A 21,526-nucleotide genomic window follows, 5' to 3' on the forward strand; every position below is an offset into this window, starting at 1 on the left:
AAATAAACACATTTAATAAAAACAGCTTTGGTGTTCTATGTGGGCTTCAGGTAATCAAACATAAAGGAATAGTTTGAAATAATTGCCTGTACTGCAGAATAGATTCACTGCTCATTAAATTACAATCTGTGGTCATTTGACATTACGCTTATTTTTTCTTTCTTCTAGCTCCAGGGAATCCATCTTCCTGACCTCTGACCTGTCACTATCAGTTCTGTATTCGTATTAAGTTAAATGTCTTTATAATCCAAGGACATGGTTTAAATCTTTTCATTTGCTCTGTTTTCCTAATAACACTGAAACCTCAGTGTGAGTCACATTGTTTTTTGTTTTTTTTAGCTGGGAATGAGAAACGCTCACATTATTTTGGAATTGCATCACGCCTTGTATTGAAAATAAATAATGTACCACATTAGAGACAGCAAAACATGAATTAGTTGCTCTAGATAAAATTACGGAAATTCAATCTGTTGGCAACTAAATTAATGTGTCTGGTTGAAATAGATTTAAATACCTCGTCTCCCTTTATTTGGAGTTTTGCTTTTGTTGTGCATAAATCATGTTTTTGTTAGACTGTGTGAGCAGTTAATGTGATTTGACAAACAATCCTCTGGGACATGGTTTGTTATCTCTGTAGACTTTCGGTGTACAGGAGCATGTGCACGTGATTATAAAAGAGCTGCACAATCATCTGCCTTGGAAGGGAAGTAACTTGAGGTCAGTCAGACAATGAAACAGGAGGAGAAAGGGGGTTCAAAAATAAAACACACCCTGCTCTGATGGTGAACTCATCTTGTTGATTAGCTTATACCTGTTGTGGTGGCTAATGGCCTGTCTTAATTATTTTTCTATCTTGCAAATCACATCCATCATCAAAAAGGAAACAAATATTTACTCACTTGTGCGGATGATGTCAAATATTTCCATGGGACAAGTCAGTCTCTGGCAGACACGATGTGTGTGAGACAAAGGGATCATTGTACTCCACCTCAAAGGCTGTGACTGATTTTCTCTCTCTTTGATCTGCAGGCTGTAATCTACAAAAAAAAACTCTGAAGAAGAGAAGGACGAAGAGGATGGGGCTGATGCTGTAAATGGCCTCTGTCAGAATAAAAACTTTGGTGCTTTGAGATCTGGTGCTGCTGCGCCTTACTGTTCTTTTCTTCAGAGCCGTCATCAAAAGCCAATTAAACGCTGACCAGAAACCACAAGCAGGACGGTGACTTTGTTTTGCCCAGGGATATGTCATTGGGGAAATCCCCCGTGTTGGGGGTGCGCCCTGTGCCCCGACCCTTCTGGCTGTCCCACATCAGCCTGCTGTACTTATGTGTGTCCCTCTTTGCCCAGGCTCCCCAGGGTTTGCCTGTGGTAGGTTATAACACTGACTCAAAGAGGGAGATCACACTGGAAGGAGATTTGATGATTGGCGGCCTGTTCCCTGTGCACCAGAAGGGTGAGGGAGTAGAGGACTGTGGGAAGATCAATTCTCAGAGAGGGATCCAGAGACTGGAGGCCATGCTGCTGGCACTAGATGAAATCAACAAGAACGAGCGCATCCTGCCTGGGATCAGACTGGGAGCTCATATACTGGACACTTGCTCCAAGGACACCTACGCTCTAGAGCAGTCTCTGGAGTTCGTCAGGGCCTCCCTCACCAAAGTGGATGACAGTGAGTACACGTGCCCCGATGGGTCCTATGCCATCCACGATGACGTCCCTCTGGCTATCTCTGGGGTCATAGGAGGCTCCTACAGTGATGTCTCCATTCAGGTAGGAACGTATGTGGGCTGTCTATCTGCAATAGTTTAATTGAGTTTCAATTTGTTGTTGAAGATCATCTTTGTTTAATGCCATGAAATGAGTTGGTAAAAAGCTACATTAATTATGTCAGACAGTGCAATTACAAAAGGTGTACTTAACTATCAGCAGCTCCTGAGAGAGAGACAGAGAGAGGGGAGAGCACAAGCAAGATCGAGAGTGTGATGGATAGCAATATAACTGTCCATTTAGACTTAAGTACCATGTGCAATTACCCCCTGCGAGATGTTAACACAGGGACTTAATGAGTATCGGTTCCGCAAGGAGGATCTGTTTACCTGTACGCCCGTGTGCTTGGCTGATCTAATTTAGAAGATCTCTTCCTCTTTCCCGGTAATTCACACTTCGGCAGCAATTCTGTCAGAGGCAGACATGCTACAGATGTTGTGCTCGAGAAGGGATGACAGGATGACTAGTGACAGCATGATTACTCTCAGCAGCAGTGCTCCTTTGGCCTCGCTCAAGCTGACGCGATGAAAGTTCTGCTAATTGGGTCTCCAAATGTTCAGCTGTGACATGGCTGCCACATCAGTGTAATTTCAAGTCATTGAGAAAAGAGACGGTGTGTCAAATGGAACCGAGATTTGTAAATACCCACAAATATACATGCCTTAAAGCATTAAGTAAAACTCGTCATCCTGGCTCAGTCAGCCAGAAAACCGTGTCTGCTGTCTCAGATGAAGAGTGTGGCTCACCTCACCCGAGACGGGCAGCCTCATGTTCCAGATATCTTGTTCAAAGACAGACACACACCTCTTCCCATCCAGAAATAAAATAATTGGCTCCAGATCATTGATAAACCATAGAAACTGTAGGAACCAATCTATCTGCTATTAGGAGCTCTCCAGGTGGGTACTTCAGGACAAAGGACTAGCGGTGGCATCCTTCCATACTTTTTAGTCATGATTTGTAGAAAACAGTAGCCAGCAGTGGACATGTTAGCACTGATATGTCAATTAATCACTTTGAATAGCTGCCATACAAATATTTGGAGGGAAAGGTGTCCATGCTTTGTAGAGTAACTAACTGTAGAGAAAGTTTGAAGCAGTGTGTTGAAAACAAAATGTTATATCTACTTATTTTTTTTAAATGATTAATTAAATGCTACCGTATCTTAGGTTTAATACTCCAAGATTAGAGGAACTCTGCAAACATCCCCTTTTTCTGTGAAACACATGTTTTGGTCTCCCTGCTGACAAAACACAATGCAAACATGAAGTAGAGTGCAATGATACATTAAACAGGTAGAGACTCTCTGGGAAACGATGTAAGACGAGGATTCAGAGCACCTATATTGGGATTCCTGGTGAAAAGGACAGCTTGGATATAAAGGATTTGATAAACGAGCTTTAATTTTAGTGAAACCCTGCAAGTTGGGCTCCTCAGAGAGTGCCTTTGTCTTGTGGTTATTTATGGATGTACTATTACAAGCCTGAGGTCTGAGGTCTGCCCTAGCTTCTCACTGAATCTTCCTCATCAGTAGGAACGCACCACAGGACACATTTCCCTTTCTCACCATGAATAATCCTCTATATTGTAATGCAGTTTGGTTATGAGGTCTGCTAGCTCTCAAACCTTCTCTTAGCTTTTTGGTGAGCAGCTGATCATTGAAGACAACTTCGTCTCTTTAACGGTGAATTAGCTCATAACTTGTTTTTTTCAAATCACTTTCTTGCTTTTTTAAATGGATTACTTCCTTGCCACGCATCTATTCTTCCTGATGTTTTAAATATTTGCAGTGTGAGATGTTCCCTTGAGTACAAGGTGTATCTGCATTGTCGGGGGTAATGCTACAACACTAAGATATGCATTTGGGGCATGTGAATGTGTGGCATTTCTGTGCTGCCGCTGGTTGTTGCTCTGCAGAAACCATCTCCACACAATGTCTCTGTCCTTTGTTTCTTTCTGGTTTGTGCATAATATATAGCCAGTCAGACCTTTGAGTGAACCAGCCTGGCTGTGTGAAAGGGTACCACGCATGCCCTTCTGTGTGAGCGGCAGGCGGGGAAAGTCAGATGTGCGTATTTCACCCTAGGGGCAAGGCAGTTACAGGACAACTAACAATGTTAGTTTAAAGACCCTTATTGCCATGGCGACACGTTTGAACGCGGTGAACTGACAGGTGGTGAGAAAGCTGAGTGCTGTCTAAATCTGTCACAAAGAAGGAGCGCGTTGCTGTGCCGCTGGTGTTGTGGTGTGACAATCGCAGATATGGGGGCGGATCTGGCTGCAGGCCTAGCCATGCTGGCGTTACATGGGCACAGATTGAGTTAAGTGTGGAGGCGAAGTTCTATGACGCTCTCACAGGCTAAGTCCTGTCTTCCCCATCTGTGGTTGCTGCCGGACTGTCTGGTAGTTTGGCAGAGGTGTGCCTGCACACAGAGGATGCAGAGATATTGAATGAGAGATCATATTTCAAAGAAACACTGAGACAGTGACAGGCAGATATGATCATGGGGGGGGGGGGGGGGAGAGATGGAGTGAGTCATCACAAACCATTTGACAATCAAAGCCTGTATCTTAAACAGTCACAGGGAAGTCTGTGATGCCATCTGGACAGTTTCAATGAATCTACTCGTCGAAATATTCATGTGATTCGAGTGTTTAGTCTTGAACATCTTCCCTGTGGTCTATCTAAAGAGAAGGTTATCAGTGCAAAGAGAGTAATGACCTTGTGATGACAAATTCAGTACATGCGGCATCTTTATTGATGTGTGAAAAGCTGCAGCACTGACAAGATACATGTTAACCTACAGAACAATATAGTCAGTGGTGTTGTTGCAGACTGAAAGCAAGCTTTAATCATTAACAGTCTTCAAAACACTGTCAGCCTGCATCAAGTGTACTTTTATGGATAGAGCTGTTTTATAGCCTTAAATTGTTTTATAGCCTTAAATTGTCCTAAAGGCGTGGGTTAATCAGAGATCTATTATATTCCACAATTACAGTCCAGGAACATCAAGCCTCGAGGCCGGCTTCTGACTAATACATGGAAGGGACTCCACTTGTGTTACCCCAACAGCAGGGCTGTGCTGCTGAATATGACTCACTGGTTAGAGAGCTTCCCCCAGGAGAAACATCAGTCGCCAGGGTGCGACACCTCTGGAATGTCAAAAAACTCAAACTCTAGACTAAAGAACTATTCTCAGGCATGAAACACAGTTAGAGGATATTTCTGGATCCAATCTGACAACAACCTACTACAATTTTTCAGAGCAACGCACAGAAATCGCTGTCTGGGATGAAACCTGGCTTTTTCCAGGGATGAAAGCTCTTATTGTTAAATGAAAATTGTTCGTGAATAAATTGGAATATTTTAGCCGACAATCTGAGATCTGGTCATTTTTTTTACTGATGAGACAGGTGTAGACCCACACAAGGATGCATGCTGGGATTTAAAGATATAGATTCTAATATTGCTTGACATTTGCAGAATAAACCTTGCAGAATAATAAGGTAAATTTATGGGCTTTCAGCGAGATCAAGAATCTCATTTTTTATCCCCCCACCAACAACCCTATTTATAGAATTGCCTTCATCTGTAGATAGACAGTGCCAATCTCTGGAGCACATATGAGTCATACAAAGAATTTAAACATACACACACATGACAGAATTCATGCCAGAGAGAACAATACTGATGAAACGTATCAGTAAAGCCATGCAGTGAAAATGCATTATTCATGGTTAAAGTAAAGAACGTGCTCCCGAAATTCGTAAATAATTCACATGTGATTGGATTATTCAGTGCTTTGGCAGTTAACTCACCGTTTGTGCAGTTTAAAATACATATCATGACCACTGCACAGATATCAGATATGAACAGCACCACGCTGTTATTCAGCTGAACCCCAATTTGGTTGGTTGGCTCCGTGGATTTTTTGACTTGAAACATGCTACCAGGTGTAACAGGTTATTAACAAGCTTTTAGATTAAATTGAAATCTTACACAAGTTTCTTGGTGGATCGCACTGAGCATGTCTGTGATGTTTGTTTGATAGAAGAGAATCAATAAAGACACGATAATGCACACCGTCAAAGAGGAAGCAGGCACCCGTCAATGCTGTGTTACTATAGTAAATGAATGGAAGCGCAGCCATGGCTTAAAACGTGGTATACTCTGAAGGGTTGCGTGACTCAAGGGGGCTTTGAAAGACTACTGCAGCATAAAGGAGATTCATATTATCCAGCAGGATGAGGGGGCAGGACCTGATCAAAAAACATCCTTGTTCTAGGTATCCAACAGTTCACATTTCCACCCTGTTAAAGCTGTTGCCAAGCAACTAACTCATAAGAAATAAACTAATAATGATCCAGTGCATACTGGAGTACACACTATGCATGCGCTGTATGTGCGTGTATGTCCGCTGCTCGTGGATGTGTTTGCATGTGAGTTTCCAGGCGCTGCAGTGGCCCGTATATGTGTGATACTGAGTGGAGCTCAGGACTGCTGCTCTGGGAATACAGTGTTATTGCTGTAGAAGCACACTGAGACAGTCTTCTGGGAAGAGCAGATGGGCTTTTCATGTAGAAAAAATCATGACATTCCTACAAAGTAGGCCTAATATTTCCTGGACCAGAACACTCTCTATTAGTCTATTATTTCCTGTGCTCCTGTATATCTCTCGATCTGTTAATTGACTATGCCTCACATTCCTATTCCTAATTTCTAATCTGCTGTACACCTCCGGCATTCATAAAAGTAACATATTTCTATAAACTAAAACCCTATGTTGGTAATTTTCTTGTGATATACAAATGTATGGACTTTTATCAAGTTTTTGTGACATATAAATAGCTTCTATGTTTTGTTCTACAACTGTATTTTGACATTTCACATGGGCAGTCTAAATAATTTCAGCACAAGGTGTTGGCTGGTGCCTTTGGGGTATACGTATAAAAACAGTATACGACAGCTAAAAAGAACATCCTGTTACTCGGTGTCTCGGTGTCAAATGCAGCTACCAGGTCCTGTATGCTCCCATTGCTTGAAAGGAAACCACTCTCACAGTAATCTGCTCAGTAACAGACCCTCCAGTACAAAGCCACACTGGGCTACTTCTTAATGTTCTTAATTAAATAAGGTGCTGCCTGATGCAGAATGATCGCTATAGCTAGATGTGTGAGACTGTAAGCAATACCGTGTGGCTAACAGTGACATTTTAACACACACTTGCAGTTCAGCCTTTCTAGAAAGAATCAATAATCAACAATTCCTACAAGGTGGAATGAGATTTTTGGGAATCTGTTGGTGTTCAGAATCCCCTTATGGTTAATTATATATCTGTAAAGCTCCTTTGTCCTTCCTTTGTAATGAGAAAGACAAAAAAATGCCTACTGTTTGGGTCTTTTAAGTACTGTACACATTAAATAAACAACAAATATCACAAAGGTACTCAAACTAAGGATAACAAAAAGAGTTCTTATACATAAATAAGTATGTAACTGACACCAAACCATCTTAATGACTTATTATGTTACAGGTTGCAAATGGAGTGAATTAATTAACAACTATAACATACATGTCATATGAGTGCCTTTTGTAGTAACTGATAATGTAAGACATTGACTGTCAGCAGGTGAAATAACAAAATGTACTTGCGATTGCTAAATTAACTATAACTAAAGTTTACATAGGCTGTCTCCCTCTTTATACATGCATAGCTATGAGGTTTGCAAATCAAGAAACTTATTCTGACAGCCTCCTTAAAACCTGCAGCTGTAGGCAGGAAGACACAACAACCCCCTGAGCGCAAATTGCAGAATGGCAATGTTTGCAGGATATAAACCCTTAAAGCATTGCACACCTCTCCCTCTTTTGGCTCAGCTTTTCTGATATCATGCGATTTATTCCTCAAGCTCTTCTTGTCCTCTAGTATCTTAAGCTCAAATACTTTTGTGCTCCTTTGAACCCGTTACAGTTGCTATTCTTGAGTGAGGATCCTGGTGCAGTTGTGACTATATCCAGGGGGTCCCTGGGTAAAGGTGCATCACTCCTCCATGGCAAACAATAAGCCTATGACATATATGACAAAGATCATATATGATCATGAGTGGTGGAAAAGAAGAACATGGTCACTGTCTTGGTCATGGAATCCATATCTTCACATCTGCTTCCTGATATCTGGTATCTACACTCACAATGTGTTAGTCACAGGCTTTGGCAGGTGGCAGGGTCGTGGCTTTTCATATAAGCCATGTGCCCATCTATATAATGATTTCCAATAAGCCTGTTGTATTGGTGACACGTCTGGCACTGTGCTTTATAACCTCCATAAACCACATGTAAGTGGATTACTAAACTGGCATTGAGCTCCCTTAATACCCTGAAGAGAAATTACTCATTTACCTCTGTGAGCACAGCCACATTTCAGCAAAATTGACTTTTTTTTTTTTTAACTTTTGTGTTGTAAAAATGATCATATAAACACAACTAGAGAATTCCGTTTGTCTAGTCCTTCTGCTTTGAATGTTTAATGCTAAGTTGTACCTCAACTTACATGTGCATCTGCGGATATGGTAATGCATCTGCAGAACATGTGTTCTGTGCCTTCTTTGTCAAAACAGATTTAACGCACTGAGATGGTTAAGACCTTCAGCTTAAGAATCACATGCACTCTCACTGGCCTGGATTCAAATCCCACCAGAACCTCTTGTATCTTCCCTACAGGAGCCCTCTCAGCCTTTCCGACTTGCCTTTGTTTTAAAACCAACGGCAGCCATGTGTCCGCCCTCCTTAAAGTGAACAAAATGTCAACCACAGCAATTTTATGAAGTTGTGATAACTTATTTAAAACCTCTCACTGTTCAGTCAGCATCTAATTAATCATCCTCAAGCAGATGTATCAGGCTGGAAATGATCTCCACCAGATCTGTTTGTGTGTTAGCACATGTTTCTAACCATCATCTAAGATGATACTAATTAAAGTACTTCACTTAATTACAATTTTGAGGTACTTGTACTTTACTTGAGTATTTCCATGTAATGTCACTTCATACTTCTCTTCTAAATCTTCTTTTTACTCCACCAGATTTATCCGATAAATTAAGTTACTTTGCACATTTAGATTATTAACATAAAGTATACCAGCTAATAAATTAAGATTTATCATTATAGATCAAATTACACAGCAGTATATAAAGTAATTAAAATGAGCTCCACCTTTACCGGCTGCAACATTAAAGTGATGAACACATTAATACATCAATAATGATAATCAAATAATATAGTATGTATTATTCTGAAATGGGCCATTCTGCATTATGAATACTTTTACTTTTGGTATTTTTAAGCATATTTTGATGCTGATACTTTTGTACTTTTACTTAAGTAAGTGATTGAATGCTTGCAACGGAGTATTTCATGTCTTTTTATTTTTATTTATATTTATAGTTAAAAGGAAAAGATATTTCTGATTAACAGTTTTTAACTCTGACTTAAGAACTTTTATCCTATCGAGGCAAAGCTCCTCAAACATAATACTTTCTATTTTCTGAACATAAATTGAAAGCAGATGAGAAATTAAAGAAAACATTTTTGGCATTTTTTGGAATGACATGATGATATAATGAATCCCCTTTTTACCCTTTTTTCTCATCCATTCTTCTATTATAGTGTCTAGTGAGAGTTGTTCAATGCTTTGTTGTGTGACATATTTGTGGATGTTGAAAGCAAAGAATAGGTTAGTTCACTCGAAGTTCACACAATTAAATCCAAATCATTGACTGGCCACAATATCATCTTTTGGTATGAAAAGTATTCACATGCAATCAGAGGGAATTATAAAGAAAACCCTTGTGATAAATTATCAGACCGGGAATTGGTTTAGCACTTTTTAATATAGAATTGAGTGACGTGAAAATGATTAATCATATAGTGTTTACATGCCACTTTAGATCATATTCTGATCTCTTCCTAAGAGAGTGAATTTGCTGCTGCCAGCTGTTTCGCCACATGTTGAGAAAGGCTGTCAAGGCGTTTTAAGAAAGGGGGGCAGGTTTATGTAGAAATGTGGTTATTAGCTTGTCTGCATAATCAGGGTTTCTCCAGCTGACCTGAAAATCTCAGGGGAAGGCAACCTTCTAACTGATATGAAATGCTCACTCATGTGTTTCAACAATCTAGATTTCCATTTCGTCTTCAGTTGCTCCGCCGCAGGCGAGTAAGCAATATCTCTTATGTCGAACTGGTAATTTTGTAATTTTTTTGACATTGTTTGGATGGTGGTAAAAAAAACCCTGAGTCCAGTCACTCTTGATTGTGCTGTTGCATTTAATGTTTCTGTGAAACGTCCTCTCTCATTAATTCCAATAAATCTAGTGGTCCATTGGCTCATTTAATATTCATCTCTCTGACCCTGCAGAATAAAAAAGACCACATGATTAATATCCATCGAGGCATATCACACAAGCTTTATTGTGATATCTCAGTGTACTGCCCTCTTTTTCAGCGAAGGTACATACTAATCAATGAAGTGTCTGTTTATCCTGTTTGACTTGACCTGTCTGTTTGTGTGGTGCATTTGGTTTGTATTTGAAATATGTTAGCTGTTAGTCAGCACTACAAATAATTTAGCAGTTTTTGTGACACCTGCAATTTGCACAGGCTGCCAGAAGAACTTGTTTAAATAGCTGTGTGTGTGGCTTTTAAGAAGTTTTTTTACATCATATATATAGAGAGAGAAATATATAAAAGGCATTTCAGACACACTATGCACCTACATCATACAAATAAAGTGAGGTATAATCATATAAGGTGACACTTATATTACAGTTCCAAAAATGTATCCAGAAAATGTGGAGGAGCCTTTATGTGATTCCCCAAAATAACTGTGTAATTTTCACAGTACAGTGAATGAAGCATCACATGACACTCAGCATTCCAACATTGTTTTGCAAAATTTTCCGTCACATATCAAAGTCATATATCATTTGTTAGAAACTGCTGGCTAATTTTCAAGACACAGATATAACTGAGATGGTGGGCCTTATAACATTGTCCTGGAAGGGTTGATCTGCCTTGAAAGGCTTCTTGTAAACAGTTCACACACAGACTCTTCTCCTACAACAACTGAATCATTTGTAGTAATACATTATTATAACAATTAGAAAAGTATTTGGGTAAAAGAGAGAAGATGGAATTACCCTCTTTTTTTTAACATACCACTAAAATAGCACTTTCTAATGTAAAAGTGTATTCTGTGCTATAAATTAAACTGATGAATTAAACTGCCTTTGAATGTGAAATTCCTCTTTGATTTTCTCAGAAATGATGCATTGGTATTCAAGATGCTGTGCCATGAATGTGCTGGTGTGAGAGCTGGCATTAAAGTCAACCACATTTAGGTTGGCATCCTTTTTAACGATCAGACCGGCTCACCCTCAGGCTTCCACAGAAGTGCCTGAAGCAAAATCTGCTTCCGCACACTGTGCGCAGTGTCCCGACACTGACAAAACCGATTACACAGAAAATGCAAAGTTTCAAGATTCTTTGATACTTTGACTTCCTTTCACTTTCAAATCCCTGCCCTCAACCACTCTCTGTCTCTGCCTGCCACTTCTCTCTCCTCTCCAAAGCAGAGCCAGACCTTCCTGAAAATGCGTTCATTTTCGTAGAACAGTAAATTGGCAATCCCAATAATTGTTAAATGCAGGATCTTGCCACTCAGTCAGCAGGAGAGTTAAGTTGTGAAAGACCCAGCAGGGATCCAGTGAAGAAATTAGAGACTGAATGGGGTGAGACTAATTGCATCTGCCAGGGAAAAACACATGGGTAGCCAATTTTATTAATTTATAAAATGATAAGCAATTTTAAAAATCCCACAGTTGGCAGATGTATACTTTCTGTGGGTAACTGCCAGTTTCCCAACTAATATTTCATAATGGTATGCATATTAAAACATACAGTACCCTTGCGGTTTATTGATACCGTGTGAGGACTGATCCAAACATAATCATTATAGTGTCTTTTGCTTATTCCAGGTGGCCAACCTGTTGCGACTCTTCCAAATCCCTCAGATCAGCTATGCCTCCACCAGTGCCAAGCTCAGCGACAAGACCCGCTATGACTTCTTTGCCCGCACCGTGCCCCCTGACTTCTACCAGGCCAAGGCCATGGCAGATATCCTGCGTCACTTCAACTGGACGTACGTATCGACGGTGGCCTCAGAAGGGGACTATGGTGAGACTGGCATTGACGCCTTCCAGCAGGAGGCTCGTGCCCGCCAGATCTGCATTGCCACTTCCGCCAAGGTGAGCCGCTCCATGAGCCGCTGGAGTTACGAGAACGTGATCCGCTCCCTGCAGCAGAAGTCCAACGCCAAGGTGGTCATCCTGTTCACGCGCAGCGAAGACGCCCGCGAGCTGCTGGTGGCAGCCAACCGCATGAATGTCTCCTTCACCTGGGTGGCCAGTGATGGCTGGGGAGCGCAGGAGAGTGTGGTGAGAGGCAGTGAGGCTGTGGCCGACGGGGCGTTCACCATCGAACTGGCTTCCTATCCGATCCCCCAGTTTAATGACTACTTCACTGCCCTGCACCCGTACAACAACACCAGGAATCCCTGGTTCAGAGAGTATTGGGAAAACCAGTTCCAATGCAACCTCCATGATCTGGGCTGTGGGAAGCATTCACTGCGCGAGGCTCAGTTTCAGCCAGAATCCAAGATCATGTTTGTAGTGAATGCTGTCTATGCAATGGCTGCTGCCTTACATAACATGAGACAGGCGTTATGCCCGAACTCCACCAAGGTGTGTGAGGCTCTTAAACCTGGCAACGGCAGGAAGTTTTACAGGGACTACATTCTCAAGGTCAAGTTTGAGGGTGAGTAAAATCTTAATGAACTAGTATTATTACAGTGTTGCTTAAAAGATATGGATATTCATGTTTCCTGTTTTGTTGTTGTTGTTCTTCTGTCATCTGTATAAAGCCTCAATATAATATAAGTTAATTTCCACAAGTGCAGGCCTACTCATGCTGCTAAATTAGGTTATATCAATTTCGATTAATTGTACCAATTCATATAAAATGAATTTTAATAATTGATTAATTGTTCCAGTCATTTTTTTGGTTTCAGCTTCTCAAAATTCAAGATTTGATATTTTAGTTTTTTCCACATATTATAGTAAATCTGAATGTCACCTTGGATTTTTCACTATTCTTTAAAATTCAATGCATTGAGAAAGTGATCAGCACATTAAGCAATAACTAAAATAATTGTCAGTTGCAGCTCTTTTGGCACTATATCCTAAACGTATGCAGAAATCGTTTTTTTCTTAACAAATTAAAGTAAATGTAATGACTGTATTATCATATAATGATCATAAATGTATATATTGTCAGAGCAGTAGCTTTTTTTATGTGTACCGTTGACATTGAAACTAGGTGGCAACCTTCAGGTCTGAAAAGTGTAGCCAATACGGATGTGCCCTCAACTTGTATTCTTTCTGTACCATAAGGGAGCGACTACTCACTACTCAAAGAAGTCTGATTGAACAGAAATCTATGAAAAAAATGATTCTACTGCTCACTTAATTCATTACCATGGTAAACAGGAGTATATGGTCTCAATCGCTAGTTTTCAAGTCTTCTTCAATACAGCATGATGTTCATTTAGTAAATTAGGATCCCGAGTAAAATAGACAATAAAGCAGAGTACGCTTTAGTGCATGGCTACCTTGTGATTGACAGGTCGCTATCACAGAGTTGTCTCGTCTGGGAGTTGTCCATGTTTTCCACCCTCTCATGTCACTTCTGGTTGCAAAAAGCAAATAGTGGAGTTATCAAACCAGCCTGCATCCGCTAGTTAGCTAGCTTGCTAATTCCGCTATGCTTTAACACTACACTGGTTACAGAAAATGAGCACAACAGCTGGTTAGTGGGTTGCTGGGTCTATCGGTACCTCTGCTTCAATCTCATCCCGGCGAGGTGCGACAACACTTTATGGCCCAACCGATGTGTGTTGTCATCATAAAAATAAACAGCAATCGCCATTTTCTTTTGAACGAGTCAAATGACCACGTAAAACATTTTTATGTCTGTTCTACTCCTATTCTATTTCTATAGTCCACAATCTTGTCGCTCCAAAACAGTATGTCCCAAATTTAACAAATGTTCACTTTGAGTTTTTATATTGTAGTTGCACTTGCCATACAATGACCCTCTTATATCTGATATTGTCTTACAATCTCTTGTTTTCTTTTCACCTTCAGCGCCATTTCGTCCACCAGACACCGAGAATGTAGTCCGCTTTGATGCCTTCGGTGACAGCCTTGGCCGTTACAATATTTTCCACTACCACAAAGAAGATGGACGCTATGTCTACCGTAATGTCGGCTACTGGGCTCAGAGCTTGATCCTGAACACCAGCCAGATCCCCTGGGCTGGGCAGGTTCCCCCAACCTCCCAGTGTAGTGACCCCTGCAGGAAGAACGAGGTGAAGAGTATGCAGCCTGGAGATGTGTGCTGCTGGATCTGTATCCCGTGTCAGTCCTACCAGTATTTGCAGGATGAGTTCACCTGTGCTGACTGCAGCTTTGGACAGTGGCCCCTGGCCAACCTGACAGGCTGTTATGATCTGCCTGAGGAGTACATCCGCTGGGAAGATGCCTGGGCCATTGGACCCGTCACCATTTCCTTTCTCGGGATGATGTGTACGCTCTTCGTCATTGGCCTCTTCCTTAAACACAATGAGACACCCGTGGTGAAGGCCAGTGGCCGTGAGCTCTCCTACATTCTGCTGCTGGGAGTGTTGATGTGTTATAGCATGACCTTCATCTACATTGCCAAACCGTCCACGGCAGTTTGTACACTGCGTCGGCTAGGCTTAGGCACCTCGTTTGCTGTGTGCTACTCAGCCCTCCTAACCAAGACCAATCGCATTGCTCGGATCTTCAGCGGGGTGAAGGACGGAGCACAGCGGCCTCGATTCATCAGCCCGGCCTCCCAGGTTGCCATCTGTGGTGGTCTGATCTCCTGCCAACTGGTGGTGGTGGTGGTCTGGTTGCTGGTGGAGACCCCAGGGGTGAGAAAGGAAGTGAGCCCGGAGAGGAGAGACGTGGTCACCCTCAAGTGTAACAGCAAGGACTCCAGCATGCTCATGTCACTCACCTACAACTGCATTCTCATTATCCTCTGCACTGTCTACGCCTTCAAGACCCGCAAATGCCCCGAGAATTTCAACGAGGCCAAGTTCATTGGATTCACCATGTACACCACCTGCATCATCTGGCTGGCTTTCCAGCCTATCTTCTACGTTACTGCCAGTGACTACAGGGTGAGTTAAGTTACACCTGTTTCACGAGTGAGCACATAATAATCACAACACGTTTCTCATATCAATGAAATGTTAATTTGTACAACAATTTTAGTTCGAATAGCTTTAGGGTCTCAATCTGAGAAGACTATCCTAGCAGATAATGACTTCTTCTGGTGTTCAATTTGATTTTGTATGCATGAAATCACAAACTAATGTCAGCTAGTATTGATTCAGCAGTCAGCCGTGTCTGTTTTGCCCACGGCTCTTTGAAATACATATTCTCTATTACTGCATTGCTTTAATACTTCATAATTACCTGCATAGTAAAGATTGGCAGGTGCTCCCCAGATAGCAACTTTAACAGCCTTATTTTACCTTTAAAGTTTAAATATTAATGAAGTGAGAGTAAATGATAAAATATGGATGCTCAAGTCATGGAGAAGTGTAACAGCCCGCCTAATGTCTTAGTCTCCCCACAACAACAACCCTGCTCTGGTGGTGGTATGATTTACGCAGCGTTTTGACGACACGTATTCTAGGTTTTCTAGGAACAAAAGACACATTAACAGTCAATCATTGGTTAAAATGAACAAGTGAAATGGAGGGAAGACACAGCAGCTCCTTCACAGGAAGTAATTGTATCCCTTCACCACGAGCATTTTTGCAACTAAACTTAAAGTAAGCCTGGAAATAATTTATTTGAAACTACTCCACCCACAATAGTGCCTCTAATTTACGTAAAGGTAAATCTCCCCCAGTACCAATCCACACTGACTTACTTATGAGGAAAAAAACATTAGATGGATGGATGGATAGATAGATAGATAGATAGATAGATAGATAGATAGATAGATAGATAGGGTTCAGTCTCTGACCCTGCGTGCTGAATGAATGCTGATGGTGATCTGTAGACACAGTAATATGCTGTACAGTGAAGTGATGGAACTTCAGAGAAAAGGGTGGCCTGAGTCGTGGGCATTTATTCCTCTGGGATGTCAACAGCGAGAGAGAGAGACAGAAGGGAGAAATTGACAGAGGAATCCCCTGACACATCTGCCTCTGCAGAAACATGGAGCAGGAACGCAAGACCACGAGGACTGAACGTCCCTGTATGTCCCTGTGCGTAGCTGTGTGGAATGGAGTGTGAAAGACTGGGATGCTGAGTCCCAGCTGTGCCCTCTGTCCTGGGACTCCAGTCAGGCTCAGAGGAACCCTTCCTCCAGGCCCTCTAGGCAACGAGAGCAATTCACAGCCAGAACGGGCTCATCAGTTAGACGCAGAGCTCCCCTTTGACCGATAAATAATTACTGAAGCCACTGACTTGGCACAGTGTCTAGTTTTTCACTGGGAGGGACAAATCTCTGGTGTTCTCCTAGTTTTACACCACTTCTGATGCAAATCTCCAGCTGAATAACAAATACAGATTTGATTGTGGTCTGTCATGAAATGTTAAAGTAAACTAAATACTACAGAGCCATGAATAACACATTTGATTAGCATATGAAATATTGAAGATGTTCTATGCACCCTAAGGGAGAGGGCTCTCCTCATATGCCAGCGCTGGTCATCTCATCTCAGCAATAAACACGACTGATTAAACACACAGCACTGAAAACACTGAAGGCTACAAACACTACGAAAATACAGAGAAGTATTGCCTGTGATCTGTACAACCGCTGCCTGTCACATTAACAGATCCTTTCAACATCTGTCTGGGAACCAACCTTTCCTAAATCATTTTCAATCTCCTTCAGTTAAACTCTTTTGACTTAGCATTGAGTATTTCAGTTTTTGTTTTAGTGCCAGTATCATCTCTCATGGTGTTAAACAAAGGAGTTAAACCAGGAGGTCCCTCTCGACAGAATATACAGGAATAAATCTAGCATTAGTGCATTAGTGGAGGAAATACAATTAGAGCGGCACATTATCTAGACCAGCTTATGAAACAGTGTGAATCAAGTATTCTTTTTTTTCTTCTTACAATACATGCTCATTAACCTCACTCATATGTCTAATCACAGATTAACAACATCGTTACACTTCTCAGCAAATCCCACTCTGGTTTACATCAGTGAATGACTTGTGGGTTTTATCAATTCAACGTCCATGTCGACCTACCAAGGCTGACTTGTTGCTGTATCATCAAATAAAGCTTTTCAATATGGGTGCAGCACGAAGCCCAATAAAAAGAGGAATCTCATCTCCACTGTGAGGTTCTCTGGAGGAATAAAGCTACCTGAAAACAGCAGACATTATTTATATCTGAAGCAGCAGTGCTGTATTCGTAAAATATAGTAAAAGAGTGAACAGGAACAAGCAGAGACCATAATAGCTATGCTCTGCATCCTGTTCTCCACACTCATCTCGAGAAATATTACTGCAAAGGCAGATTCCTTGTCCTCTGCTCTTCCAAAGCAACATCTTGTGAATTATTAAAACCACTTAACAGGTCATTCCTATGCAGCTCTGTCCCCAGTTTTATTCAAAACTATTTCTGAATTAAGTAGAGGAGCCTGATGCTCAGATTATCAGGCACTAACTGTCACTTCTCCTTTGTATATTACCACTATTCCACGTATCCAATATACAGGTCAGATAGACAGTAAAGAAAAAGAGTTAATGGTCGATTTATTTAAATTAACATCTCAACGCAGGACTTAAACGCATTAGTGTGTGTGCTGTATTTCAGAGGTGACATGAGGTGTATTTTAATGTTGAATTTATTGCACATGGCAATCTCCAATACATGTCAAAATACAGAGATTAATTCAGTGACGTAGTTGTTTCATATTTACATGGTACACTACGACTGTCAGTCAGTGACCGCTATGTTGCAAACTATTTTATCAACTATATGAATATTAAATAATTATCTATAAATCAGTTAGTCCCTATATTCATATAATGTGTCATCTATTGTTGAATACTATTACAGTAACTAGTAATTATGTATTGTAAGAGAGTAAGACATTTATAAACATTTATATAAGATAATTAAACAATATTCTTTAAAAAGAAATTGATAAACTCACTTTGTGTCACTTACATGCCTGCCTAAAGTAATGGGTGTTTATACAGTGTGCACAGTGCAATACTTGGTGCCCACATTATCTTAATACTAACATTATCATTCAGGGTGAAAACAGACACCTGCTGTGCCTTGTGAAAATAGGATGCACCTGCTACACGCCACACGATGCTGGGCTGTATCCTGTTATCCAAGAAAAGAAAAAAGAAATCTGTGTGGAGACTGGAAATGAAAGAGCAGACCAGTGACACATGGCAAGATGTGGGCGAGTGAGGGGATAAAGGAGGGAAAGTTAAGCAGGTGATTGATAGGGAAATAAGAAGATCGTTTAACACCTCTCTTTAGCAATCCCAGCTGTTAGCCAGCTCCTTCCTCCTCTGTTGCACCTGACTTTTATTCTGAAATACAAAACATGTCTTTCATCTCAATTAATTATTTTCTGACTACTGAGCCCCTTTCTAATATAAATGAATGCTCTTGTACAGCAAAATGTCCCTCAGCCTGATCCAATGCTTATATACCAGTAGAGTTATTTTAACACCTTCTGGTTGTTTTGAACCTCCCCCTGCCAGAGCCTTGTCAGCTTTATGGATGAACCAACACTTAAATTACCCCCAAAAAATGTCTCTGAAAAATATCAATGTTAACACTCGAGCTGTGTGTATATATGAATGCTGGCACTGGTGTGAAATTAGGAGGTGCTTTTGATGGTGATTAGGAATTCTTTCAACATTTTGGCAATCTAGAAATGTGTTTCTTTTTCTGTTGCAAATGACTGAGTATCACTGAGGAACATCTGTGAAATTCTCTCCTTTCTTTCCTTTCCCAGGTGCAGACAACCACCATGTGCATCTCAGTCAGTCTGAGTGGGTCAGTGGTGTTGGGCTGCCTCTTCGCTCCAAAGGTCCACATCATCCTGTTCCAGCCGCAGAAGAACGTCTGCACTCTCAGAGTGGCCACCACCCGCTTCAGCGTCACCACTGGCCCAGGCTCCACTTTCTCTCAAGGTACCACCTGAGGCACAACAGCATTGTTGCAGCCATTGCTAAGCTCATTGCCAAAAACAGTAACACATTACTCAAAACTAAACTGAGATGTGACGTTATGACATCATTCACAACTACTTCCGTGTTTCTGTCACACCTCTAACACTAGCCGTTGTATTCTCTTTACCTTAAATCATGCATGGTTCAGATCAGGCAAACCAGAAGGGATGAACCGGTTGTCTGTGCCTCTTTTGTTCCATTAAACAAACAGCTGGAACATTTCCACCACATAAGATACAGAATCTTTCTGTCATTTCCATAAATTGGGGAAAAAAAACCAATGTTTCAGAATAATTAAGTGAAATTATGATGTTAACACACGTAACTTAATTTCATATAATTCATTACTTGATGATCATACTGCTGATGCATCTGTAAGCAGTAGAGTAGCTCAGTGAGAAAGGATTAGCAGGGCCATGTGGAATATGTTATATTCTGTAGCTATATTGTTTGTTTAATCAAAAATAACTTCTTTTTTAACGTTTTGCAGCATCAGCCTCCAATGTTGTTCCAACAGTGTGTAACGGACGAGAGGTGGTGGACTCCACAACGTCCTCCTTGTGAACGTCAGCTGAGTTCCTTTACCAAGCATTGTAATATATATAATCACTAGTCCTGAATCAGGTGTCTCAGATATTAAAGAGGTCATACAGACGATCGTCCTGACTTTGTTGTCCTCGAAGTGCTGTGAGTACGATGTCCCAATTATTTTATTTTGTTCTTTGACTCGTAGCGATTTGAAATGAGATGCCAATAAAGTCGCATATAGCCCTCGTTTTTATTGAAGATTCTACATGCAACAATGGAGTAAATTATAGTAAATCTGTTAAATGTAATATATACAAGACGTTTTTAATGTAGACTTTGGTGAACCAGTTTGTGCTTTCTTGTAATTTATGTAAATAAAATGTGTTTTTTATTAATACCAAAATGACCTATATAGTCTGACTGTTTATTCGCACACCATCATGAGATGCTTATCCTGACACTGAAAAAGAAAAATGGAATAACCATTGCACACATTTACCAAACATGTTGTCATTCGACATTGTTACAAGCAGATACATATCTGTAATATACTGAATTAACTGCACACATAGTGCTTTTCGACCTCATAGCACAAATCCCTTTCCACGTCTTTACTTTGCCTCCCATTCACCTATTCACACCACTCATACAATGACGGTGACAGAGCTGCCATGGCTGCCATCAGGAGTAAATTTGGGGTTCAGCGTCTTGCTCAAGGACACTTCAACATGAGGACAGAGGGAGCCGGGATCCAACCATCGACTGTGTGATGAGTGGAAGCTTCTGCTCTACCTCCTGAGCCACAGTCCTAATAGAAAGCCATGTGTGACTTGTGTAAAGTTCCTTGATTACTCAAAATATATGATGATGGAAATGCAAATTCATTGTGGACGCAGTCTGGGTTTGAAATCTGAGCTGTCTAATATATATCAGCTTCAATCTACACCATCTGTAAAACCAAACAGTCTCTACATGAACATTTCCAGCACAAATATCATCTGCTGATATGGGATCAAATCCACCAAAGCTGTCTGAGGACACACACAGTAGTTGGGACCAACATGAGGCAGATGCTTTGGAAAATAGACTTGTGCAGCATTTGTGATTCAACACTGCCATCTTGTGTCCACATGGTTTGATTTCATCTTGCACTTTGCAGCATGTAGGCAGCCGTGGGGCTTGCTGTAAATAGAGAATTTGCATATGGAGGAAGGGGACAGATGGTCAAAGCATTGTCTTATTAGATCTGCTCAGTGGCCATCATCAAACTACTGTTATTAAATAAACCAGGAACTGAATGTACTGCAACAAATCCTTGCTGTGATTGTAACAACAAAAGTATGAACTTGTGTATAAAGGTGAACGCCACCTTACTAAGTCAACCTTTATATGTAAAGGCTGAAGATGCACTTTGAACACAAACACTACCCAGCTTTGCATTATTAAGCACACTTCTGAGTTGTCTTCTTTGGTGTTTTTGTGCATTTAACAGAAAAAAAAGCTGCACATTAAGTTTATTATTAAAGAAGAAGAGGCACCATATAGGGAGTTTAGCTTTACACTGGAATAACAGCGATTACAATGAGAGTAGGAAGAGGAAGAGAAAAGGTCATAGAATAGTTTTTCCTTCTTCATTCCTTTTGGGACCTACAATAAATATACTTATGTATGACATAATATATAGAATGTAAGAATAACGTGTGGAACTCCTCAAAGATGTATTCTTTTAGCCTGAGAGACAACATTGTTCTCTCATCTTCAGACACAGCACGCCCTTTTGATTCTGTTACTCTGCTCAATAGCGACCCCATCGTCATATCTCCTTTCAGTTTACTGTTCAATTTGCAAAACAA

The 21,526-nt window shown here is 40.9% G+C and overlaps 1 protein-coding gene across 1 annotated transcript; it reads left to right on the top strand.

Moving 5' to 3' along the window:
* The first annotated feature begins 1,242 nt into the window (after positions 1-1,242).
* Positions 1,243-19,709, top strand: grm2a (glutamate receptor, metabotropic 2a). The gene is made up of 5 exons (XM_076110612.1): positions 1,243-1,770; positions 11,800-12,637; positions 14,026-15,089; positions 18,929-19,106; positions 19,636-19,709. The coding sequence occupies exons 1-5, from the start codon at positions 1,243-1,245 to the stop codon at positions 19,707-19,709; spliced, it is 2,682 nt and encodes an 893-aa protein (XP_075966727.1).
* The last annotated feature ends 1,817 nt before the right edge of the window (positions 19,710-21,526 follow it).

This window comes from Anarhichas minor, unplaced genomic scaffold (assembly GCF_050575085.1).
Source record: "Anarhichas minor isolate MPS153535 unplaced genomic scaffold, ASM5057508v1 ptg000043l, whole genome shotgun sequence".
Lineage (NCBI taxonomy): Eukaryota > Metazoa > Chordata > Actinopteri > Perciformes > Anarhichadidae > Anarhichas > Anarhichas minor.